Source organism: Danio rerio, chromosome 13 (assembly GCF_049306965.1).
Source record: "Danio rerio strain Tuebingen ecotype United States chromosome 13, GRCz12tu, whole genome shotgun sequence".
Lineage (NCBI taxonomy): Eukaryota > Metazoa > Chordata > Actinopteri > Cypriniformes > Danionidae > Danio > Danio rerio.
In genome coordinates, this window is record NC_133188.1 from 27,269,551 (window position 1) to 27,296,044 (window position 26,494).

The 26,494-nt window shown below is 34.1% G+C and overlaps 1 protein-coding gene across 2 annotated transcripts in view; it reads right to left on the reverse strand.

Moving 5' to 3' along the window:
* Positions 1 to 26,494, reverse strand: part of galnt2 (UDP-N-acetyl-alpha-D-galactosamine:polypeptide N-acetylgalactosaminyltransferase 2) — a 150,266-nt gene that overhangs the window by 14,524 nt on the left and 109,248 nt on the right. For both annotated transcript variants that reach the window (NM_001128351.1, XM_009307348.5), the window contains exons 4-10: positions 21,252 to 21,350; positions 21,014 to 21,081; positions 16,267 to 16,332; positions 13,305 to 13,426; positions 8,093 to 8,180; positions 3,827 to 3,914; positions 1,213 to 1,316 (exon numbers count right to left, since the gene is read on the reverse strand). In NM_001128351.1, coding sequence (NP_001121823.1) covers positions 1,213 to 1,316; positions 3,827 to 3,914; positions 8,093 to 8,180; positions 13,305 to 13,426; positions 16,267 to 16,332; positions 21,014 to 21,081; positions 21,252 to 21,350 — 635 coding nt within the window. The remainder of the gene's footprint in view (positions 1 to 1,212; positions 1,317 to 3,826; positions 3,915 to 8,092; positions 8,181 to 13,304; positions 13,427 to 16,266; positions 16,333 to 21,013; positions 21,082 to 21,251; positions 21,351 to 26,494) is intronic.

Consider the following 26,494-nt stretch of genomic DNA (forward strand, 5'->3'; position numbering starts at 1 on the left):
GATTAGAGTGTTGCCTACTTATTCGAGGGAGTTACTTCCTAAAAATAGTCCACAATAGGTGGAATCCGCGAAGTAGACCGCCTTATTTCTTACAATTATTGCAATATTAGATGTTTTAAGGCTGTAAAACCCATAACTACTCTATTTTCTCAGACAGGCATTAACATTTTCACACAATTTTGCTCTTGTTTAAACACTCTTGTTTTAACTCCTACGTTCCTTTAGCTTGCCTAGAAGTCCAACTTTTTGTGTGACAGTTGGCCTGTTCGTCTGCCTTTTGGGTGCTACCGCCATTACATTTAGTGTTTTTTGGGGGAGAAAACTTGCAAACATACAAGACAGCACTTCAGAGTCACACTGCTAGCGATCGAAGATTTATGTAAATTTGTCAAGCTAAACGCATTCTGTACTGTATAGGAGACACAGCATGGAGGAGGTTGATTGAAAATAGTCTACAGCCCTAGGTCTCTAACTGGATTCCTGGAGAGCCGCAGCTCAGTACAGTTTTGCTCCAACACTAATCAAACACAGCTGATCAAACTAATCAAGATCTTCAAGACTACTACAGACTATTAAGCAGGTGTGAGTTGGAGCCGGTTGGAGATAAACTATGCAGAGATGTGGCCCTCCAGGAAGTGAGTTTGAGACCATTGGTCTACAGCCAGTCAGAAAGCAGAACACAATGCGCTATATAAAAAAAAAGCATGTCAAATTGTACAAAAAAAAAAATCCCCCAAAAGTGTGAGACCACTAAAGGTAAACCACGTTATAGCCAGGGATCACTGTTTAGTATTTTTACAAGTCAATAAATCAATTAATGCTGCATCATTTGATAATCATAAAAACTGTTACAATTACGCCAATGCATTATAATGCTGCATAACTGTTTATATTGTATTTGTCAGAATATCCTAGTTTATTAACAGGTTAAGCAATAAGCAAAATAAGCAATATGGTTAGAAATGAAATTAACAATTAGATGCACATCTGCAAGCAAATTTTAAAAGTTGTAAATACAACTGACATTGTCTTTTAAAATCAAATATTTATTCTAAGGCTTAGAGATTTTGAATAGGCAAGTGCCTTTGACATGATCACTAATGGATAGGTTGGTGAGAAAATCCTCTAAGTCTCCAATCAAGCTTTTCAATCAGCTTGTCCAAGCACAACAGATGAAAAATGGGGCTTTCAGGCAATAAAGTCTCCACTCACCGAGATTCTCACCGCCCCACACGTCCATCATCATGTCGTACTTGCCCAGCTCCTCAAAGTAGTCCTTGTCCATTACAAACAGACCACCGGCAATCATAGGAGTCCTAGATAATAAACACAAAAAAAAAAACATGATAACATCAAACCCAACCTCAAACTTACTTCAAATTAAAATGATATACTTCACAAGTACACAATTATTGCACATACTGGCAACGTGTCTTGCTTCAGTGTCCATTTGCGTTTTTTCTAAATCTCTGTGCTGTGATAGAGCAATCTGATCACAGCCACATAAACAAAGTCATTAAACAACACTAGACTCATTAAACAAGAATGAAGAGTGCAGTGTCATGAAGACTTTTACACGGCACATCCCATAAAGGCACGGCCAAGAGAATCTGCACTTTATTATCTTAATGTAGTTTTAATGTAGTTGCTGCATGATGATTGAGATTTCCCTTCCAAGCAACGCACCGTCCATACAATCTCCCATTTGAGTCACTTTACACCTTATTTTCTTTCCTGTTAGCCTTTAGCTGTTAATGATTCGAGTCGCTACTCAGAAGGAGGACCTTTTACAAATAAACAAGCACAAGGGCTCGTCGGATAAACCTGATGTTTTGTTTTTATAAGTACTTTAGGGGCTTAACAGCTTTTTGATACAGCAGTAGTTCTAAAAAAATGAAAAATAAATTGCAGACAGCCCACAATAAGTTAGTATTGTTATGAAAGTACCTCCACTGACACATTTAAATATTGAACATTATAGTCAAAATAATTTTGTTAAAAGTTGAGAAAAGGGTAATTTTTTTAAATTAGTCATGGTTTTTCATTTTTAAAGAAAATTGTCCCTAAATATTTTCTTAATTATTATGTTTTAGTTAGTTGGGTACACCCCACTATTTACCCATATAGATTTAAGAGTGAATCGGGTAGAAATTCTTTTGTGTGTACTAGCTCTGCTGCTTGGAATGTTTTGCCCACGATTTTTTTGAGATTCAAATTGAGACTGTTTTTAGAAGGGAAATTAAAAAGTGGTTGTTTTACAGTTAAGGTTGAGGATTTTGTTGTGCCGAGTTGCTGAGCTGATTATGTTTGGACTCCATTTATGATTTGCTCATTCATTTTTTAAGAATAGAAGACCACAATGGAAATAAGCCTGTGGCTATTTTGTGTATTTTATCCTCGACAGTTTTTAAAATATGAATGAATTAGTCTAACTGCACTTGTTTGTATATTTTTGTTAAAATTGTCAAATAAAATCAATCAATCAATCAATCAGTCAATTCTTTTCCCAAGTTGAAAAAAGAATGAATCGGCTTATTTATTAACTTTAAGTCAGAATTATTAGCTCCCTGAATTATTAGACTCCCTGTTTGTTTTTCCCCAATTTCGGTTTAACAGAGAGAAGCTTTTTTCAACACATTTCTAAACATAATAGTTTTAATAGCTCATTTGTAGTAACTGATTTATTTTATCTTTGCTATGATGACAGTAAATAATACTTTACTAGATATTTTTAACTTCTATACAGCTTAAAGTGACATTTAAAGGTTTAACTAGGTTAATTAGGTTAACTAGGCAGGTTAGGGTAATTAGGCAAGTCATTGTATAACAGTGGTTTGTTCTGTAGTCTATCGAAAAAAATCTAGCTTAAAAGGGCTAATAATTTTGAGCTTAAATTTTTTTAAATGTATTCTAGCCAAAATAAAACAAATAAGACTTTCTCCAGAAGAAAAATATTATCAGAAATACTATGAACATTTTCTTGCAATGTTAAACATCATTTGGGAAACATTTTAAAATAAAAAATAAAAATCAAAGGGGGCTAAAAATTCTGACTTCAACTGTATATCAGACAAAAATACCATGTGTATTTTAAGAGAAGACCTTTTGCATTTGATTTAGCATAAAAAAAATCTGTTTTTATATAATTCATCTTACTAATGCCACTTTTTATGTTAAAGTGTAATTTTATCACTAATATAATATGTAATATAAATTAATCAAACAACAATTAGATTTTTCATTGAAAGTATTGCAGCAGTTATTCTACAAACAAATCTTATAATTTTTTGGTTATTCAGCAATACTCTAAAAACAAAAATTTATTTTAACAATTTTTTTATATTGAAATATTTTAATATTTAAAACATTTTATTTATTTATTTATTTATTTGAGCTTTTTTCCCTTTTGTTCAAAATCTGATAGCATTTTTACATGAAAATTTGATGCATCTAGATTCGCATTTTCAGATTATTACCAGCACTAAAAATGGAGTTGCCTAAATATGTAAAAGAAATATATAAAATATAAGTGTTATAGACATGACCACTTAGGTCTGAAAACCAATCACAGTTCAGTATGCAATGCATACATAGCAATGACATCATCAGCAGCAGTAGGTAAAAGTATTTTACTCAGTCTTCAAAAGTACAAAGTCTTTGTAAATCAAAACTATACTGAGCACCAACAGCTGGAGTTAGACTTCAAAAGAGTCAATACATTAAACAGCCAATATAGAATGAGAAAAAAAAATCCCTAGAATAATAGTAATAAAATCGCAAAGCAGCTGACAATTACACATCAGCAGATTCACGATTGCTTTCTTACTTGATAGGAGCGATGGGGTTTCCTTGTCGAGCTCGTCTTTGTTCCAGGGTCATGTAGTCCCATTTAAAAACCAGATTCCAATCAAAACCTGGATAAAGATTAGACACATTACTTTAGGGATCAAGTTCTGAAAGCTCAAGTGATGTTACAGTAAAAGTAGGCTCATTGCCATGTTCAGCCATGTGTCAGGTGGGAGGATAAAGAGGCAGATTAGTTATATTACAAATTCATTAATGAAAAAAGAATGAACATTTGTTCAGAATCACACAATAGCATATACTTTAAAGGGATAGTTCATCAAAACCTGAAAATTCTGTCATCATTTACTTAAATGTAAAATTTACTTGTCACAAACCTACATGGGTTTCTGTCTTCTGTTGAACAACAATTTAAATATTCAGAAGACTAAAATGTTTTGGAAGTCAAAGATTACTTGTTTCCAGCTTTCTACAAAATATATCGCTTTTTTTAGGTTCAGCAAGGTTTGGAACCAATTGAGGGCAAATAAATAGTAAATTTAGAGTACATTTAAAATGCTTGTGTGAACTATCCCTTAAGAATATACTTTACTACTTTAATGTAGAACTTTAACTAGTATACTACTTTTATGCAGCACGCATCTTCTGCATAATATGCAAATGTTCAGATGCAGCAGAAAGACATGATACACAAAACTGGATTAAAGCTGCATTTGCATTTGCAGTAGGAAACAAAACCCAGTGCTTGCCAGCCAGCAAAAGAACAGTATTAAAGTTAAGTAATCTTGGGGTTTATGTGCTTGGTTCTGTGTAAATGCTTGCTGCTGGCACAATGCTCATCTTATTTCCTACATGAGTCTTGTTTTCTGTTGGCTGTACACAAGAATAAGTATAGAATTTGAGACTCAGTAGCTTTAAAAGATGAAATAAGGAAATGAAAATAAAAATCACAGTTTAGTGTGCAGATAAACAAGATTACATTTAGTCAGGCAAGTCCAAGCTCGGTCCTGGAGGGCCGGTGTCCTGCAAAGTTTAGTTCCAACCCCAATCAGAAACACCTGGGCTTTCTAGAAACATCCTTGCAGGTGTGTTGAGACAAGTTGGAGCTAAAATCTGCAGGACACCGGCCCTCCAGGACCGAATTTGGACAACCCTGTATAAAGCACTCAAATTTCCATATATTCTAACTCATGTGAGAGATTTTAGTTTCCCAGGTGCTCAGATAAAACCTTAACCTACAATAGCTCACACATTTTAATTAATTTAATTGAGAGATATTTCATAACATGCACCTGCTATAGGTTTAATGTGTAGTACTAAGTTATGACTAGGGCCAGACAGAATCGGTGGACATTGTTTGCTACTTCTGCTGAGAATTTTGTTCAAAATATGCAGATTAATGCAGAATAGTTTTAGGAATATCATAACTAAAAACTTAATAAATTAAATAAAAAAAATAATAATACATGTTTAACTTTTATTTAATGTTTATAAAACAACTCGGATTAGATTCACTTATTTGCTAAAAGTCTCTCATACAATATAACAGACCGAAAAAATAACTTTACAAAATATGTATTGTAATGTACAAACTGTATTCTAAATAAATCATATGAATATTTTAATATTATTATTATCATCACAATAAGTGAATGCTGAATATTACTGAAATGAAATTAATAATTTTATTATTAAAAATAAATTATTTTATAATAAAATAATAATTACAATTACACACATTTACACAAGTAAAACACATAGACTCTATGATGGGCTAAGAATCTACAGATTTCTGCATGCGCAGATCTTGTGTGGGCCTAGTTATTACCTAGCTATTGACCATATTTAGCTGGTATGAAATATAGTCAAAATATTTCAAACAGTTCTACACTGTAAAATATAAAGAGTAGACTCAACTTAAAATTAAAAGGCAACTTGCTACAGGTTTTTTTTTTTAAGTCAACTTTTAACCCAAGCACATTTGAGTCAACAAAAAAGAAGCTGTACAGCAAGTTACATATTTACAGCCTTACAATTTTAAGTTGAGTCAATGATTCGTTTGTTTTTTGAAATGCACTGTTTCAAATGAACAACAATGTAGCCTCTACTTCCTAGTGCATCATTCCATTCTGAATAACAATAGGATTTTTAAATGAACACTATAACATTTCATACATTTCAGAAGAACATCTGAATGTTGGTTAACCAAGACAGAGCTCTCATTCACCCAGAATATGCTGGGGGGGAAGCTTACATAAATAAAATGAATTTTAAAAGCCATGCTTCTTTATAAAACACAGTGATACCAACATGGATAGACCCATTTCCATATTATTCCCCCTGCATCCAGAAGACTCGGAAAAGCTCTTCCACACAGAGAGAAAGAGCCATTATGTCTAAACCCCCAGACAAAAATCAATCAAACGGTTTTCCATTGCAAAAGGACATTTCCTCTTTTTTGAGATTCATCATTGAGCTGCCTCACAGATTCCTTCTGTACTGCTCACACTCCAAACACACATTTAAATGCGCCACACACACACAAAACAGCCCTGTAATACAACTGACATCTGCTGCATGAGACATAAACATGTATATACACTCACCGGCCACTTTATTAGGTACACCTTTAAGAACACACAATTTGGTCCATATTGACATGATAGCATCACACAGTTGCTGCAGATCCATGAAGTGAATCTCCCATTCCACCACATCCCAAAGGTGCTTTATTGGATTGAGGATCTGGTGACTATGGAGGCCATTTGAGTAAAGTGAACTCATTGTCATGTTCAAGAAACCAGTCAGAGATGATTTGCACTTTACGACATGATGTGTTATCTTGCTGGAAGTAGCCATCAGAAGATGGGTACACAGCGGTCGTAAAGGAGTGGACCTGGTCAGCAACAATACTCAGTAGACTGTGGCGTTGACAAGATGCTCAATTGGAACTAATTGGCACAAAGTGTGCCAAGAAAATATCCTGCACACCATTACACCACCACTACCAGCCTGAACCATTAATACAAGGCAGGATGGATCCGTGCTTTCATGTTGTTGATGCCAAATTCTGACACTACCTGACCCTATTGTCCAATTCTGGTGAGCCTGTGCAAATTGTAGCCTCAGTTTCCTGTTCTTAGTCTACAGCAGCAGATTACCCCGGGTACCACTCCTGTCAGCTATCCACCTCAATGTTTGACGTGTTGTGCATCCAGAGATGCCTTTCAATCAGCTCGAACCCGTCTGGCCATTTTGCTCTGACATTAAAAAGGCATGTGCACCCACAGAACTGCTGCTCACTGGATATTTTTTCCTTTTTCAGACCACTCTCTGTAAACCCTAGTGATGGTTGAAAATCTTAGAAGGATCCACAATTAAAGTCACTTAAATCACCTTTCTTCCCCTATTCTGTTGCTTGGTCTTGGCCATGTCTACATGCTTGAATGCATTGAGTTGCTGCCATGTGATTGGATGATTAGAAATTAGTGTTAACGAACAGTTGGACATTGTACTTAATAAAGTGGCCAGTGAATGTACGAACACAAATTGATGCAATTATAAAACCCTGATTCCCAAAACGTTTGAATGTTTTGAAATATCAAGATTATTTTTACCCTTTATTTAATTGATAAAATTGCAAAAAAAAATATTTGGATTATCTTTTCACAACATTCTAAATTGTAGTTTGTGAAAGAGCTAAATTAATTTGTGATTCATTGAATGTGTGTGATGTTTGATTTATTTCACAATTCTCACAACTTGAAAAAGACAAAACAATGAGCTGAATCCAGCTTTTGGAGAGATTGTGGCAATACTCTGTTTATAAGTACCAAATAAGGTCCAGTTTGAAACTATTTTTATACCCAAAGATAAAATCCTCAGTTCATCAGTTTATTGTAAAATGTTTCAAACAGTGTAATTTGGAAATTGTATAGCCTTTTTACTTTTATTTTGCCTCTTCCCAACTTTGGAGTTTGTTGCAATCTTCAAAAAAGAGGTTATATTCACAAAATACATTTTATACACAAAATATTATTTTGGATTTTTAAGGATTTTATCAAGTAAAATGCGAGTTAAATGCCAGTGAGAAATGGGAAATGTTTCTTTACACATTTGTAAATACAATAAAAAGTTAAAGAGAATTCCAAACACAGATCCTTCTCTTTTTTTTCTTAGAATTGGGGTTGTATAATAAACAGCAGACACACAGACACAATTCAGTGGAACAGGCAGTTACAAAGAGTGTTTTCACTGTTGACAAGAAATCTGATCAAAAAAGTTTTACCTCCTTTAAGATCTGCAGATGCCCCCACATACTGGAAATTGTCCATATTAATGACATCTATGATAGGCGACACAACCCGAGTCTTATCCTGCAGAGAAAAGTGAATGATTCAAAGAGAAGCTGACAGTATGAAAACAGATTACATCTCAATGCTATCTTTAAAGATTTGGAATTAATGATAGAGACAATCAAATGATACCAGAATTGCTAAAAGTCCTGACGTGTGTTGATTTTGGAATTAAGAAATGCGCACTGCACTGCTGTTACGAATCACAGTAAATCCATCAGAAAAACCTGCGAAAATCCTATTCAGCTCCTGAGCTCTGCTGCCACATCACTGGAGTATTTTAAGTCAAACGGCATGAATTAATACTCCATAAATGACTGGGAATCAACTATATGTGATGGGCATGGAGAATTGAACACTAATTATAAAAGTGTACTGCCCCTCAGACATCACTCAATATTTATCATGACAATTCTGAGACACCTCAACAAATCAAATCCTCCCAATGTCAATTATTTAAGTGTGAATTACATTAATTTGTCCCCACACTGCAATGCAATATTGTTTGCTATATAAACTCAAGACATTGACAAATTAAGTAATCATTTAAAATATTAAACCACCACTTCTATTTAGTAAAAAGCAGACAACTGACTAACAAAATTAGCATTTGACATCTATTTTGTCTTTATATTGATGTGAGAATAATTGAATGTCCTGAAATGTTGAATACAAACAAATGTAATATGTACCAAAAATGCATTTCTTCATTCTTCTCGCACAATGAAGCAAATACAATGAACACTACAAATATTGTTCATTTGATTGAGGGCAAGCTTTTGGGCAATCATGTCGCACTTTAATTTAAACAGTTTATGAATAAAGTGCAAGCTAAATTATTAAAGAATAATATTTAAATATATATATATTTAAATGGTTTAAATTATGTTGTAATTATACACATTCACACATACATGCATACATATGTATAGTGCTTCCCACAGGTTTGAAATATACTTGCGGTGGTAGTCAGATGGAAACTCAGCATTTACCCACATGACATACATAATTGACTATATGCAACAAACAAAACATACTTAAATTTACAACAATTTTATTTATTATGACACTGTTATACATCTTTTCGATGGGTTAAAGTAAAAACTGTTGAAATAAAAAAGAAATCCACTATTTCTCTTACTTTTATACTATTCATTAGAATACTATTCTAATCTGCTTCTTTCTTTCAAGTTCAAAGAAAACTTGAATGCCAAAGCATTTTAGACGAATAAAATATGTAATATATTGACACCATAAAATAATCAAATATACATCAAATGAGAAATAATTTACAAAAAAGAAATAAAAAAACAGACAATATTTCTAAAATTGATAATGATTACAAGATTAAAACATGTAGATTAATTAAATAAGGCAAATGCATTGATTAATCATTATTAATGGTGTACATATATTTTGCAGCCAGTTTGAACCAGTCATTTCTTCCTCTTCTAGTATACTGTATAGTAAAGTTTTTCTGAGTCGTTTAGAAAAGAAAAAAGAATTTTATGCTTCTCTAACTCTCAAAAGTCAGCTGCGAAGCCAATCGAAAGTAGGCTTAAATAAAAGATGATGCAAAAACGCATAATGACAGCTTTAGAAAATGAAAGCAAAAGCCGAATATTGGACTTTTTAGGAGCTTTAGAAATTTTTTAAGTCCCAAAAAGGTGCATGTCTGTGGGTCTGCGGAGCACGTGAGACCGTCAGTGCGGGAGTGTTGACAGGTCTCACGCGCACAGAACAAAACGGGTAAACGGGAGAAGATTTTCCACTATTTAATTGATTACGGATGTTTGCTTAAATTGGGCAGATGTAAGTGTAAAAAAGTGTGAAAGGAGAATAATAATAATAAAAAAACAAAAACATGTCAACAAGGGCGTACTTGCACTATGTACAGTTGCCTTGAATCAGGTCAAAGCACACTTGTATCCCCCTCCCATCTCCCCCGACAGCCCACACTTGCATTGCATTCGCGCCTGAGCACGGTTACTTAACCAATGACGTGCAGTTAAGTAAGAAGCGCTCTCGCACAGCACAGTGGAGATTTCTTTAGTTATATCCTTTCAGTCATTTGAGATGCAGTGGCATTATTTCGCTGAACAGATCAGCCACTTTTGACGCACATAAATGATCAAAGTCCTTGTGCTCCAGGAATTAGGAGATTTGCTAAAGGTGCAGCTGTCTTGCAGTGAGTTGTTTGCGTCTTTAATATTCTACGACAGTTTGCGTTCATTAAACAGTAAGAATGAAAAAAAAAAAATTCATATGAAACAATCCCGTAAAAGTCACGTCTCGTCTTCATTTTCGGGTTCAGGCAGCCTGCCCAAGTAAAGTCTACATGTGGAAAGCCATGCATGATATATGAGCAATATCACACAAGTAGCAGTGCGATATGGCTGTATATCAGCACTGGCATCCCCCTAGTGCTGATATACAGACATATTGCACTGCTACGAGTGTGATATTGTGTTTATACAACAGTTAAACGGCATAATCATGTATATAAAAAAGAAAATCAAACATAGAGAGTATAAAACCCTTTTGTATGAGGAACTTTCTTCCGCCATTCATTCACATCTGCAGCTGACGTCAGAACAGCAAAAGCTGTTACTAATTCACCAATGCCACTTTAGAGCTAGTATTTGAATGATTCTCGGTAGCGTAATGTCTAATGATGACAAAACAGCTGATTTTGCTTACATTTTAAGATTATGAGGCTGAATGTGACATGAAATGCCATCCGTCTACAGAGATATCTCCCAACAGTCTATTACAGTCTACAGTATTTCACTGTTGCCATCGGTATTGTGACGGGTGCCAGGTGTCCCACATTTACCCAGAGACAGGAATGAAAAAAAGCAGACAGAAACTATTTCGCACTTCCTATTGCCTTTATGCGTTTCTCACAAGTGCTGTCGACTACATACATGTCAACGACAATGAGTAAGCAAAAGGAAAAGGAAAAGACACTCAAACATTCGTCGCAAAATAACATGTTACATTATTGAAATAAAAGAAGGATACAGCGGTACAGCGACCGGAACTGTACTGTGCTTACATACATGCATGCTTACCAATAAGGTCCTTACATCTTAAAGCTCCTCTTAAACGGGATATGACATTTATACACAATGCATATCCAATATTAAGCGACCGTTACAATATCACAATAATTTACCGCGAAAAAAGCATCGCAGTCACTACCATACAGGTGTTGAGTTTGCGTTAAGGAGAGACGAGGCTGAATAAAACTTCTTATTCGCGGCTTCCTATTGGCTCTATCCAGTCCACCTTAAAAACAGGGATGCTTTCGTTTTTCAGCTTCTTATTCACGTTCAACAGTTTTTATCTTCTAAGCCTTTGTTTGCCGTTACTGGCAAAATATCTTACGGCTATCAGCCAATCAGATTTAAGAACCAGACAGAACTGTTGTATAGGTAGGTAGGTAGGTAGGTCGGTCGGCAATAGCAGCAAGTGCAGGACACAGGTATAAGTTATAAAGTGCAGTTACAGAAAAACTATGGTGATATTTACAGATGGATGTAATATATATATATATATATATATATATATATATATATATATATATATATATATATATATATATATATATATATATATATATATATATAGATCATTCTAGTTCTTCCGGAGGTGGGCAAACCTGCTTGTTGTTGGGGAATAATTGGAAGAATTTTAAATGAGGACACCAATGAAGAGAAGAAGGGACATAGCTTTAGCCAGCATTATTTTTGTTGTTCTTTGTTTAGTTTGTATTGTTTTCTTTTTGGAGATTTATGTAACTGTCTGAGATTCGTTTATTTGTTGTCTTTGGGCAAGAATGTTATCGTTATTTTGTGTTGGCTAAGAATAAATCGATTTAAAACGTTTATAATGCTTAGGCAACTCTTTTATGTTGCTAACTCTCTTTTTTTTAAGAGACATAAACATAAAGATTATATAAAGGGGCAGTGTGTAAACGTATAACCAGAACTGTACTGTGTGAAAATTCAATGTAATTATGCTGCTTTATGAAATATTTCTTAAAAGATTTCTTTTAACATCATTACCTTTGATTGACAGCTTCTGGTATCTATTTTTACTCTTGAAGTTCTGGCAGTCACAGACTTTAAGCTTTTTTATGAATGTTAGCTAAAATCATAACTGATATACTAAAGAAAAAGGCTTTCAACTCTACCAGATCAGATTTTAAATGTAGTCAAGTACAATACATTTGCCAATTACAATAATTATTTCGCTTCAGTAAAAGTTCTGTATAAACGTACTCCTCCAAAAGCAGGATGGCACTTTATTCATGCTTGATATATTAAGCATGATGAAGTGCTTGGATAAACTCTGGGGTCACTAACTTCACAATCTGATTATGTGTTTATCTGGTTCATTTGACTGGAAACAAAGACACCTAACAATATAAATGTCATTATGAAAACTCTTATTACATTTATGCCTGTAATTTGTACATTCAGCATCTTGAACTTTTACTCCCTGTTATTTTCTTTGTGAGCCTCGAAGCAACAAGATTAATTACCCGTGCATATTGATGTACAGTAACGGAAGCAAATATTTCTCTTAGGCCAATTATAAAAGATCCGTTTGATCCTGAACCAGACCGGACCTGTACATCCGTCACTGAGGTGTGTTTACTTGCGTTCAACACACCTACAGCAAACACAAGACACACACACACATACTGTGGTCTTATCTACACTTAAACACAATGCAGGATGACACCAGATTCCCTCCTCTTACTTTTTCCCCACGTCTTGTTTGAGTAGGACTGAATACAAACAGGTATAACAATACAGCACAGAGAGTAAAGTGTGTGTGTGTGTGTGTGTGTGTGTGTGTGTGTGTGTGTGTGTGTGTGTGTGTGTCAAGACCAACAGCCAAAGAAAACAAAAACTTCTCATGGACTCTTCTCTGTTATCATCTCGGCCTGACATTTGCAATTGCAGTGAGCTGTTACACGTCTGCTGCTGTAATGAGCATGTTTGATTACAGGCTCCAAAAACAATGGTTAATTTGCCAAATCTGAGAACTGTAAGAGGCAATGTTTTTTTCCTTGTTTGTGAGGCGGAGAAAAAAAAAGTATAAGAAAGAGAGAGGAAAAAACACATGACTGACCTCAGCAACCCTTTCTAGCAGGGGCTCCAACCAGTGTTCATTACACTCGCAGTGGCTGTCGAGGAAGGTCAGTACACTGGCCGTGGCTGCATCCGCCCCTCGCACTCGAGATCGCATCAAGCCTGAAAACACACCACACAAAGAGAGAGAGGGAGAGAGAGAGAGAGAGAGAGAGAGAGAGAGAGCGAGAGAGATAGAGAGAGAGAGAAAGAGAGAATTTTTTTAATTTTGAATACACTTTTATTTAATACTAGTAATAATAATTAAAATCATGCCTTATTCTTGTTCTGATAAGCCCTTTAAAAATCAATTCAACTTTATGATTGGTCTCATACAAAATCTTGTGCCTCCTACTCATGTATATGGCCATTTTTGCTTGTCCTAATATAAAATTTAACAGACACCCTTTTCCTTTTTCTTTCTTTCCATATTTAAAACCAAGCACAAATACAGTTTTTGTAAACATCTCATCAACGGAAAGGAAAATAACCGCCAATAAATTTAATAAAGACCCCAGTCTTTCACAATGCATAAAACAATGAAAAATTGTCTCTTATTCATCACAAAAAGGACATTTGTCATGCACAGTTGAGAGAGAGAGAGAGAGAGAGAGAGAGAGAGAAGAGAGAGAGAGAGAAAGAGAGAGAGAAAGAGAGAGAGGATTGAGGATTGATACTAAAAGCACTGATGCAATCTGAAATACATGAGGTTCTTTTCCCTGCATTCTAACCTAATACAGTCACACATAGAAAGGTAAAAGTACCAGGACTCTAACAAGTATGGTAAAAGTTCACTTTGAAAAAAGTAACAATTTGATGCCCACAATGGTGAAGTATTATGTCTATTATTAGTAAAGTATAAGGTCAATTACACCGGAAGGCGGAATTAGCTGTTTACTATGAATACAAAATGTAGCTTTATCATTAAAAACTGTTGCTCAGAGGAATATAGGAGTCTATAATGTATTGCCCAGCATGTAATTTTTGAGGCAGAGAGAGCATAACATGCTGTATTTTAAGAAAACACATGCAATTAGAAAAAACACCAGCAAATTGAGAAAAGATCTTCATCCATTTAACAGTACACGTGCTGCAAATCCTCACAAGCATACACATTTTTGAAAACGCACAGCATTTTCACACAACCCAAACATTTAACGTAAACTCACTGCATTTTCTCACAACACAACAGAAATGTTTCAATAAGACCCCAAAATAGGATGGACCCAGCAATTTAGGTTATGGCTATTAAGGCTTATAAATACTAAATACACAGGAATCGGGATATTAAAATAAACAAACAGAAAGCTCACCTTTCAAAGATCACCTACATCTTAATTGAGCATGCTACATCTTAATGGTCACGCTTCTGACTCCACTTGACACATTTCTGTTGTGTTCTGATGTTTTTGCAAGTGTTGTTCATTTGTTTGTGTTGGAGTTGTGAGGATTTGCAGCATCTTTATTGCCAAATGGATGAAGATCTTTTCTCAATTTGTTGCCGTTTTTTGTAATTGCAAGTTTATTCTTAAATTGCAGCACATTAAGCTCTCTCGGCCACCTTAGATTTTGCTTCTAATGACTAACTAAATATGACTAACTTGAAGAAAACAACAACAACAAACACAACACATACACTTTACAATATTATATAATTAATATTACATAATAAAATATTATAAATTAATTTGCACACTTTAATAAAATAAAACCAAATTTTAAACAAGTACTAAAAACAAAAACAGATCCATAAAACAAAATCAGGCAAAAACACCAAACAAATAAAATTGAAAAAAAAAAATGACAAAGACTAAAAATAAAAACAAAGATACAAAACAAGACAAATAAACAAAAATAACATTGCACAACAAAATTTGTTGCTATAACCCCTCACATGTAATTTAACCTTAACTCACTGTGAATCTCAACAGGGGAACAGAAGTAAACTTTAGGGTTAATTCTAATTCTACCCCCTAGCCCTTCCCCTAACCACTTCCCCTAGTTTTGTGTTTATGTAAAGGGGTGTCCCAATTTTCTTTAGCTTGAAGGAGTGGGGCTAAGGGTAAGGGCTACAAAGCCCTTGAAACAGATTTTCCAGGACCACACTCGAAACCTCAAATTTTCCAGAATACACCAAGTACAATGGCAACATGGCTCCACACGCAAGTCACGAAATGCACAAATTAGTATATTTTGGCATTTTTATGAATTTTTACAACAACAAACATATGTTTAACACATTCATAAGTGTTTGTGTTTAAAAAAAAAAAACTAAATTTTGCCATCTATAATCCATAATAATATCTCTTGTAGTGATTACATCACTAATATTGTAGCCTTCTGTAATTTCCTGAAGATAAATACAACAAAATAAAAATCTACAGCAGTCGCCATCATCGATCTCGTATTAAGTAGAAGTTCGTGACGTGTGCAGATGCTGTAGTGTTGTCACATTTCTTGTCTATTTTAAGGGCTAAGGGGAAGAGGTAGGGGATGGGGTTGAGGTTAAAAAAAATAGAATTGGGATTGGGCCTTAGTTCTTTACCAGCAAGTTACTTGTGTTAAAAAATATACTTTTTAAAAATAATATTTGAAAAAAAAGCCTTTGGAATCAAATAAACACGCTGCACTTGCGGCAACAGTTTTTTTTTTTTTCATTTTACTTGACAGATACTTAAAACACCTTCCAAAAATACACTCACAACAGACCATTCGCATTCCTCTGCTTTTATTTTTCTCTATATTTGCTCATATGAAGTTGCAGTGCTTTTAATGACTTCATGCTGAGACTGGTCACAATAAGTCTCAACAAAAAGTTTTTTGTATACATGCATAGTTTTTACAACTAGACCAGAGCTTCAATAGAAGCAAAGACCCAGAGGTCCTTGTATACAGTATTTTTTACTTGGATTTTTTTTTTTTTAAGACTGTTACTGCGATTCAGAGTGTAATAAATCACTCACCCTCTCGACGGTCGTTCCTCAGGACTCTGACTTTCTCAATTTTCCCAAGTAAGGCACCGTCTTCAGCTGAAAGCCAGAGAAAACATCATGTCATATCGAGTGATCAGAGCAATACATCTCTTCTGTTTTATATGCTGTAGTTAATATACACAAGAGAAATGTGGTGAGATGTGCCATGTCCTTCATCAACAAAAAGTCCACACAATTTTACAAATGTCACCATATATTTAGAAAGGGCACGTCTTGCGCAGTTGCATATGACTGAGAAAAGCACTTTTTTTTTTGCTTCCCTTTGGACTTTGAGGAATGGAACTAGGGACAAAATTTCTTTGAAAAATCATAGAAAGTGCTAGCAAAAATAAATCCCATAAAGAAATGGCCTAAGAATTATCACATAACTTATATCTCAAGATACTTCTTATAAAATTGCAGTATGAGCAACATTTCATATTTCATTGAAGCCTGGATTAATTGTCAGTTTTGGTGTAATATTTCTAAATCCTTCTGTCAGAAAATATTTTTAAATTCAATGAATAATAAAGTTGTTCAAGGATACAGAAATTAGGCGCATTTGTTTCGATTTGAATTAGAAGTGGTTCGGTATTGTTGAAATATCTTGTGCATTATACAGAAAGTAAAAAAATTTGGGGGGGGGGGTAAAGACAAAAAAAAGACAGCAACTCTGTTGCATTAAAAACTACAAGTTAATTTTACAAACAAGTGTGTAAACTCATTTTAACTTAGAACTTCTAAGTTGACTTATTATTATGCATGCAGCTCATTTTACCTAATTTTAAGGCAATACGTTCACTCTTTTTTTTTTTTTTTTTTTTAAGTAAAGTTAACTAACCGCTTTTAAAACAATGGGTTTACTCACCTTTTAAAAATAATAATAAATTCATCATTGTTTTTACAGTGTAGTTCAAAAGCAAAGAAACATTTGTTTCGTTAAAAAGCAAAGCAAAACAAACCAAAGCCAAGGAAAGCAAAGCCAAACCAAAGAAAAACAAAACAAAAAACCAACTACACAAGTAAAGCAAAACAAAACCAATCCAAAAACATAAAACACATATTTAAAAAAAAGTTTTTTTTAAATAAATAAATTAAACAAATACACGCACACAAACACTCACATAAGTCAAGGTTATTAGCACAAAGAAAAAAACAATTAACATTTACCACACAAAAGAATAGAATAAGCAACAGCTCAAATAATGGTACATTTTTTTAGTATGAAATGTGCATTATATCCAACAATTTAAGACAACAGTGTTTTTAAATGGCAATAAGCAAAGTCAAGATCCCAATCCTGTAAAAAAAGACAGAAGAAAAATCTAGACTAGTAAGAACAGTGGCAATCAGGCTCCCTGAAGCAGAGTGTTATAAAGCAGGACAGCATTGGCTTCAGGACAGGGTTCATGCAGAGTTCAGACATCTGAAGAGGTCAAATTAGGGCTTTAGCATCCAAAAAAAAAAAAAAACTAAAAGTGTGACTCTAGAGAAAATATGACACACTTTACACAATCAGAATTATGAGTCGCACTTTTGTGCTGTTCTGTTATTCAGATGTACAGTATTTATGTGGTACCACAGGGTACACAGTTACCAAAAAAAAAAATAAAATAAAATAAAAAAATAAATGATTATGAGACCAGATCATTCAATAGAGGCTCATAGGGAATATGTGCCTATGGCTAAATTTCTGTAAACTGAGAAATATGTGCTCGCGAGTAAGAGTTGCACGATTCTGGCTAAAATGAGAATCACTATTTTTTTGCTTAAAAAAAGATCAATTTTCTCACGATTCTGTAGATGTAAAATAAAGGTTAATATGAGGAGGCTATTATTATTGTTATTTCTCAAGCATATTTTGAATAGACTTTAAATTGGTGGAATTGAATAGACTTTAAACTTGTCCTGGTCAGTAATGCACAGTGAAGTGATGACATCAGAATACAACTATTCATAATTCTGATTCTGAATTATTATGTTTGAGACATATGCTTGCTATCTCTCATATCTCTAAGATTATTTGACCATGTATTCACTGGTAAAATTAGACATTTGTCATGATCAGATTCTCTCTTGCAATATATTTAACATTATATAGGCTAGAGTAGTTATACTAACACTGTTAAACATTTATTCTCATGCACAACACTGTTCGCTAAGAAAGAAAAACATTTTAAACGCTTGTGGCAATCATAACTCTAAAAAGCAATATGATTATTTAAATGGTGTGCACACTTTCGGTTTCATTTTCGCCGCTAAGTGATGTTCATACTTCCCACACGACTCTCAAACCATCACTCTGTGCCACTAACTAAATGTTATTTACAACTTTATTACTTGTTATTCACAGCCTATGCAGGTTCTGTTCACTAAAGTAGACGCAAACATCTGTCATTAAGTAGGCGCACGCCCGCCCTTTCTGTCGTAACAGCTCATGGTCAGCAGCTCACGTCATGTGTGATTTTGCAGCCACAAATACATCATTACGTAAAGACAGAAATGACCTTTTAGGTAGAAATATACCTTATAAATACAGTATGTGGCACTTACAACACCATTTGGAGGCGTCCATGTCGCTGAGCAACACATGTAAAACAATGTGAAGACTTGTGCAGCCGCCTTAAGATCGTCCAGGGGGTTGAATCGAAATCTTTTTTCAGATTAACCATGCAGCTCTATCGCGGGTACATATGGCTGCATTTTGTGAGTAAAGTGAATGCCATGGGGCGGTACACCCATGACTGCTTACCACCATATTTACAGCTTTTAAGCCATGACTGGTTTGCTTGCAAACTAACTTTGAACAATGTAAGGCTTGAAACATGAGACTTTGACTGGGGTTCGAGTTCAGCGAAGGATTGTTCCAGAAACCAGGTAAAACAAAACCCCCCAAAAACTGTGTGAAAATATGATAAAAGCTTTACTTTCGAAAGCACTATCGGTTTGGTTTAGAGAAGAGGGTGGGTGGGTCAGTCAATATCAAGCTAATATATTATACACAACAATCCGACTGGCTTCTCTCACAGATGTGCATGATAAAGTATGGCAAGCTATTTTGACATCTAATCAATAGCCCATACTAGTATCTATTTTCATGTTACTTGTGCCTATTTTTAGATGCTAGTATCTTTTCCACCAAGTACTAGTACCTATTCATAAGATACTAGTGCTTATGCGTTAGTTACTAGTACCTTTCTTTAGATACTAGTACTTTTTAAAAACATACTAATGCTTACTCATTAGACACTAGATCTTTTTTATTATATACTAGTTCACATTCATTAGATAGTAGTGCCTATTAAATAGATACTAGTACTTACTGTATGTATAAGTTACTAGTGCTTTTTAATTAGGTACTAGTGGGTACTCGTTAGATACTAGTATCCATTTAATAGGCACTAGTACTTATTCATTAGGTACTAGTACTTATTAAAAAGATACTAGTTCTTAATTATTAGATAATAGTACGTAGTACTTATTTTAATAGTGACTAGTAACTATTCTGTTGTTACTAGTAACAAATTTATATTTTCCAATTGATTTCTATGGGATCTGTCACTGAGAAATCATGACAATAGTATGTATTCCAGCTGGTACTATATTTGTAGATACTAGTAGTTAATCATTAGATACTAGTACCAAATGAATAGATACTAGTACTTGTGTACTAGTACTTATTCTGTGCAGAATAAGCCTGACGTTTCATCTGAATGAAAATAGATACTAGTATTGGTTATAGATTAAATGTCAAAATGGCTTACCATATAAGAACAGGGCTCGAAATTAAACCTTTTTCTTGGTAGCACTGGTGCTCCTAACTTCAAAAATCACAAACACCAAAAATGATTAGTACCGTTACTACATGTTTTATATTAACAGACTGACAGCATTGCGACGATTAAATGAAGGATTAAATAACATTAGAACATCTCCTGCTTTATGTGTAAATTCAGTGGCAAACGCTGTTACCTGAAAACTGTGTCCCACTGGCTTTAGTCATTTTCATAGTATACTTTAACCACTGGAAGTCTTTTATCCACTCTTTGAAAAGTGTAAATGCTGAATTGACATTCAGCACATGATCACTAATCAGATGTGCCATTACTTGTAACTTTAGATGGTTTCTTAAACTAAATCTGCCAGTTTTGTTTTCATTCTATCTGATCCAGACCTTTTTGCAGCTGTTGCTCCTGGTCATCGGAACTGAGTGATTGACAGCTGATATTAACCAATTCATTCGCGTTCTGTTCTAACACAGTGGGCCAATAAGAATAGGTTAAAGGTGAGGCAGGCATTGCAGGCTTAGTTTGCTGCAGCAAGTTGACATGTCAATTGCTTAAAACGGTTCCTGAGCACTGCGCTTGGAGTTTTTTGTTGCAGATGCATAATGCGTGAATGCCTCCTGCGCATGTAGTGAACATTTTGCTGCGAAAACCTGTTGCACAACAACAATTTTATGCACTCACACAAATGCTCCCAAATGTATTTTTGAGGTCGCATAGATAAAAATTGGGGTGCATATGCAACCAAAACGGTCACCGTTTCGAGCCCTGAAGAAGGACATTGAGATTGAGATCTGGTGGATGTATGAGAAATGGCAAGTATTAGAAAACGTGCTCCAATAATGTATTTCAGACAAAAATGAACGCGGCTCCCTGGGCACATAACTTCAGAGTTAGATTAATAGAGTGTTGCTCCATACGGTTAGCTGTGGCCTAAACATGAGGATACTTACGGTTGTCACTGTAGTCGTCCACCAAGATGATCTCCTTGACCAGATGAGGAGGACTCTTCTTCAGCACACTGAAAACATAAAAAATAGGAATGGATGTGTGCGTTTAAGCTCTTTATGCTGATTGTGAAGGTGAAACTACTAAGTCTCAAAGTGAAACGAATTAAAAGAATAAATAATAATAAAAAAAAAAGGTTTTGCTGTAATATTGCAAATAGTTATTTGACAAGTAATGACCCACCTGATGACAGTGCGCAGCAGGGCTGAACGGGCCTCATTGTGGAAAGTAATGACCACACTGGATGCAGGTAGATCTGTTCTCCACTGCTTATGACGACAACTGAGAGAGAGAGAAAAAACACATCAATTTATAACTTACAATTATTTAGTAGTAACTGGTTACATGTAGAAGCATTCCACTGCACAAGATTATTAATAAGTCAATATATAAAGAGTATGTTTAAAAAAAAAAATTCACTGTAAGGTATCTGGAGCGCCAAAAATGTTTTTAAAGGGATAGTTTACCAAAAAATAAAATCATGTACTCCTTATTGTGGTACCAACAAAGAGTTTCTTTCTTCTAGAAAGCTGAAAAACTGTAATCATTGACTTCCATAGTAGGAAAAAATACTATAGAAGTTGATGGTTACATGTTTTCAGCTTTCTTCAGAATATATTCTTTTGTGTTCAACAGAAACAAAAAAAAAATTCATAGGGTTTTAAAAAAGGTAAGTAAATAATGACAGAGTTTTTATTTTTGGGTGAAATTATTAAAGATTAAAAAAAAAGTTTATGCAACATATATTTATAAGGAATAACAATATCATAGAGTCTCATTTGACTTGGTCCTGCAAGCGATCGCCTAGCAACTACTGAGAACATCTACCTCTGTGCCAACAAGTTTACCATATGCAATCCCGAGCACATTTTCCTATGAAAATGTTTTTTAAAAATCGATTTTAGTGTTTATACAGCTAAAATTGATAAATAAAATGAGAATGGCAGTATTTAGATAGCGGGCTTTTTAGTGTAGTGTGTTCCCCTGCAGTCACACCTGAATAAAGTCTCACGCCCTAAGAGAAGCTCTAAGCTCACATTAATTTAATGCTTCTCTGAGGCTGAGATGGACAGGAGGTCATGCATGCTTAAACTCTCCGGACTTGCATCTCCCACACACACACAAGGGTTTCATCCACCTAAACACACACACTGTTTATTTCCCAGAGGTTTTAATTTGACAGCGGCAGGGCTAATCCTCTAGTTTCCCAGCACCTTTCATCCAGGCTAAGAGCGCACAAAGGTTCCTCTGCACTGATGCCATCGATTTTGTGGACACTGGATGCCTGGCAGGGGTCAATTCCTGCTTCGCTACTGTTAAACAACAGGTCAGGATCAAGAGCCCACCATCAGACACTCAAAACTATCTTCAGAAACGGGGATGAGATCAGTGTCATCATCACAGAATAATTATTTTTAAAGAAATTTCTCAGGATACTTTGATGAATAGAAAAATTCAAAAGGACAGCATTTATTTGAAGTTAAAATCATTTGCAACATCAAACGTAACCAAACGCAGCAAGACCATTTTAAATAGTAGTTAATATCCACTTTCAGAAAATATTACATATTTTTCAAAATATTATGAACATAAATTAAGTTGTCCAAAAAAACAAAAAAAAAAGAATTGTTTTGTTATAATTTATTTTAAACAAGTAGCTTGAAGAGGCAGCTAAAGTCATTTTTGAGTGTTTCATAAGTGTTTAACAAGCATTTATTCTAATAAAAAATATTATAAAATTTAATTATGATATAATATTTGATCAAAATTAAAAATTAAATTAAAAAGTCTATGTAAAAAAAAAAAAAACATAAGTCAAAGGCACTCAAAAGTTGAAAAAGTTAAAAATCCTTTGTTGACATGGCTATATTACACCTTAAGTTAGCTTTAATTGTTCAGTATTTACGCTTTTACCATTTCACACAATTTTTAACATTTTATTGATCAAGTTTAAGAGTCTGTTTAACACTTATGTTTATTTTATTATAAAGAAATCAAATATTTTGTTTAAATATTTTTGTTTTTGACTAAGAGAACTATTTGCCTTTTAGTAATGTTGGTAAATGAAAATAAAATGGTTACATTAAAAATTCCTAATATTCATAAAATCATTGTTAAAAAAATATTCAATAATTATCGATTTTATTTTGCAATATCGCCCAGCCATGTCAATTACATGTCAATTTTTTTTTGTTTCATTCTGGATTTGTTTAAATGTATATCAAAAAGAGATATGCTGCTACACATTAAATATAATTCCATTACAGACAGAGAAGTTACATTCATGATTCATTATCACAAGCTGTATTACAGTGGCATTAAGTGTACATTCAAAATTTTCATTTATTTCATAAACCAGTTCATTGCATATGTAATAATCCAAACTCTTGGGCTTCTCAGTAAAACATTAAGGGACCAGCACACATTTATAGGCCTGTTTGCTGGAGGTCTCGAGAGGAATAACTGTGCAGTGGGCCTTTAATAGAATGGAGGCTTTCACTGGAGACAAACAGTTTTTAGAGCATATCCTATTGGCACATTTTCCTCTGCTGGCCTCCAACCACCCAGCATGGCACCAAATAAACTCGCAAATACTACCAGTGTTACCACTCAAGTCAAAAACTACAAGAATAAATGTTCTTCTAAATGCCTGTTCAGAAGAAGCTGTTTATATGTGTATTAAATTGCATTTAAAGTATTGTTATACTATATTAGGGTTGGGCGATATGGCAAAAAAGTAGTCTTGATCATTTTTATCCATATTGAATGATAATGAAATACATTTCAATAGAAGTTGTTAATGCTTTCGGATTTAAAAAGAGTACCCCAACAATGACTGAAGCCACACAAACTAGAGGGTCCATTAAATGCAGTGTATCTGAAGGTTTCATCAAGTCAAATTTACAACTTTAGGAGCCTTTGAAGACCATTATGAATACAATTTTAATCTTATAAAAAAACAAAAAAAAGCAAATGTAATTATTTCTTAGTGACATCCTTCAATGTGTCAAAATAAAAAAAAAAGTGTAGCTGTAAAAACTATTTTTAATGACAAGTTTAACATAGTGAAAAATATATTTATTGTAGAAGGAATTAAATTAATTATCAAAAATATATATTTGTTGGCTTTTGGTCCAAATTGATTGAGTTTAACTTCTATTCGATCTACTGGATTTCTGTTATAAAACCTTAAGTTTCATGCCTATTTATAAATATGTCTACTCCCCCTTACTTCTGTGAATAGTTTTTGTATGAATGGAAGGTAACGCAAAGAGATAAACTGCTTTGTTATCATGAGGAACTGTGTAATTGTTTTTAGATTTCTTTCCCTGATTTTATTAAGATGGATTGTTGGTGATTGGATGGATGCCGGTCCAATTGGGTAGCTTTACTTGGACAGAGGAAAATTAAGACATGTTTAAAATTATTTATGGCATACAACACAATATTTCAAGGAATTCAACAATTTTTAAGGCCTAAAATTTGTTTTTTTTTATTTAAGACATTAAGGCAGATACCGTGTAAGAGGCGTAATATCTTCGACCAAAAAATCTTTAGGTGGCCAAAAAACCATTACATTTTTAATATTAACACCCTTTTAGATTCCCACATTTAGTTTCTCATTTCTGCTGTGTGATTGAATCAATATATAATGAAAAAAGTCCAGAGCTTGATATTGAAATTGACATAAATTGTATCGCAATTCGATATATCGTTTATCACCCCAGCCCTATACTAAATTAATAATGCTCAACTACTAAGAAACATCTTTAATTATCAAAAATATAAAAATGAATTATTAAAAACAAGTTTGTTGCTGCTGAATATATTATTAAAAAAAGTGAAAATCCATTTTTTTAATATTCTTTGATGAATTTAAAATGTAAAACAAATGTGTATTTATTTGAAACCTAAATCTTCTGTAACTTTAAATTAATCAGATGTGGCAGTAAAAGCATCTATAATTCATCCTCATATGAATGTAAGGCAGATACACCTTGTTGTAATAGTTTAAAAAACAATATATTTAAACACTGAGCCGATGAGAAAAACAGATACTGTGCAGCTCTGCACAGAAAGGCATCATTCATTAATCGATTGGCAAGCAACTCTAATTTTTTTTTAATTAGAGCAGTGGTGTGGTGTGAACAGCAGACAAGACTCAGCGACACAACACTCACCCCCGCCAAAAACACACTTCCAATAACACACACGGCCTGCTGCCATCAGGGTAACACAACAGGAGCCGAGCCTCTCAGGAGTAAACAAAGAGCATGTGTTCCTCATTACCAGCTTAGGTAAGTGTTTAACAGATGGATTTAAGACTAGTGTGCCTCAATCCTTCAGTTCTAAGCAAATTTACAAGATTTTAAAGTGCCCTTTTTATGGTATTAAAAATGTAAGGTAAACATCACTTTTCTTTTTGTAATATACATTTAAAATCACATTGTTCATTCTTAAAGGTGCTGTAATCAAGTTTTTGACTTTTCTAAAGCATAAAAACCCCATAATATGTTTGCAGATATTAAAGAAGCATGCCAAGCGAACGCTCTTGTTTATCTGAAAAACAATGCTTAAGTCAGATATTCTGCTTTTAAAAATGTGAATGATGTAATGGAACGATTGTCTATGTTTTTGGTTGCTTTAACCTGTCTAATACCCGATAATCCAGTTATATTTCAGCACCCGGGTTGCCTCAGTTGAAAAACGCGCATTTCATTCATTTAGTCAGGAAGTACATGCTCATACAGTGATATGTGTTGGTTTTGAGTCAGTTCTAAAGTTTAATTTCAAATGTTTTTTTTTTCAAGATCTAAGATGATCTGCTACTGCTTTCAGTAGTTTGGCAATACATGTAATGTAAAATGGCATTCAAACTCACATTATTTGTATTAACACTCAAAGCATGTGAGGTGTACCTGAGGGGATGTTCAGCTGCAAGAAATGGAAGCTATTTCTAATATATCAATTTGAGGTGTTGGTTAGGACAAAAACTCCTTTTAACATGGAAAATATACCTTCTATCGCGTGCCGTTGCTTTTATATAGAACACTATTTAAATGAGCCTTTAGACTCGATCGTCAGACTCGCTTCTTTTGGTCCCAACCTGCGCTTGCATTTATTTTGAACCAGGAATGCAATATCTAGTTCAACCACTTGGTATCAAACTTGCATACTGCACCTTAAACAAATTATTTGATTAACCACTCCTTTTTACTCTAATCTGATTGGTCAGATAGCCTAATTGATTGTGATTGATCTCCAGTGTGGCAAATAAAAACAGTAAACTAACTGTAGTTTAACTGTAACTTGTAAACAGTTAAGACAGCATTAGATAAAAGAGTGCTCGTCACTGTCACTTTACACTTACTTCCAATCCTATTCACCTTATTCTTCGCCAACGAGCGGGCGCAGCCATTTGAATC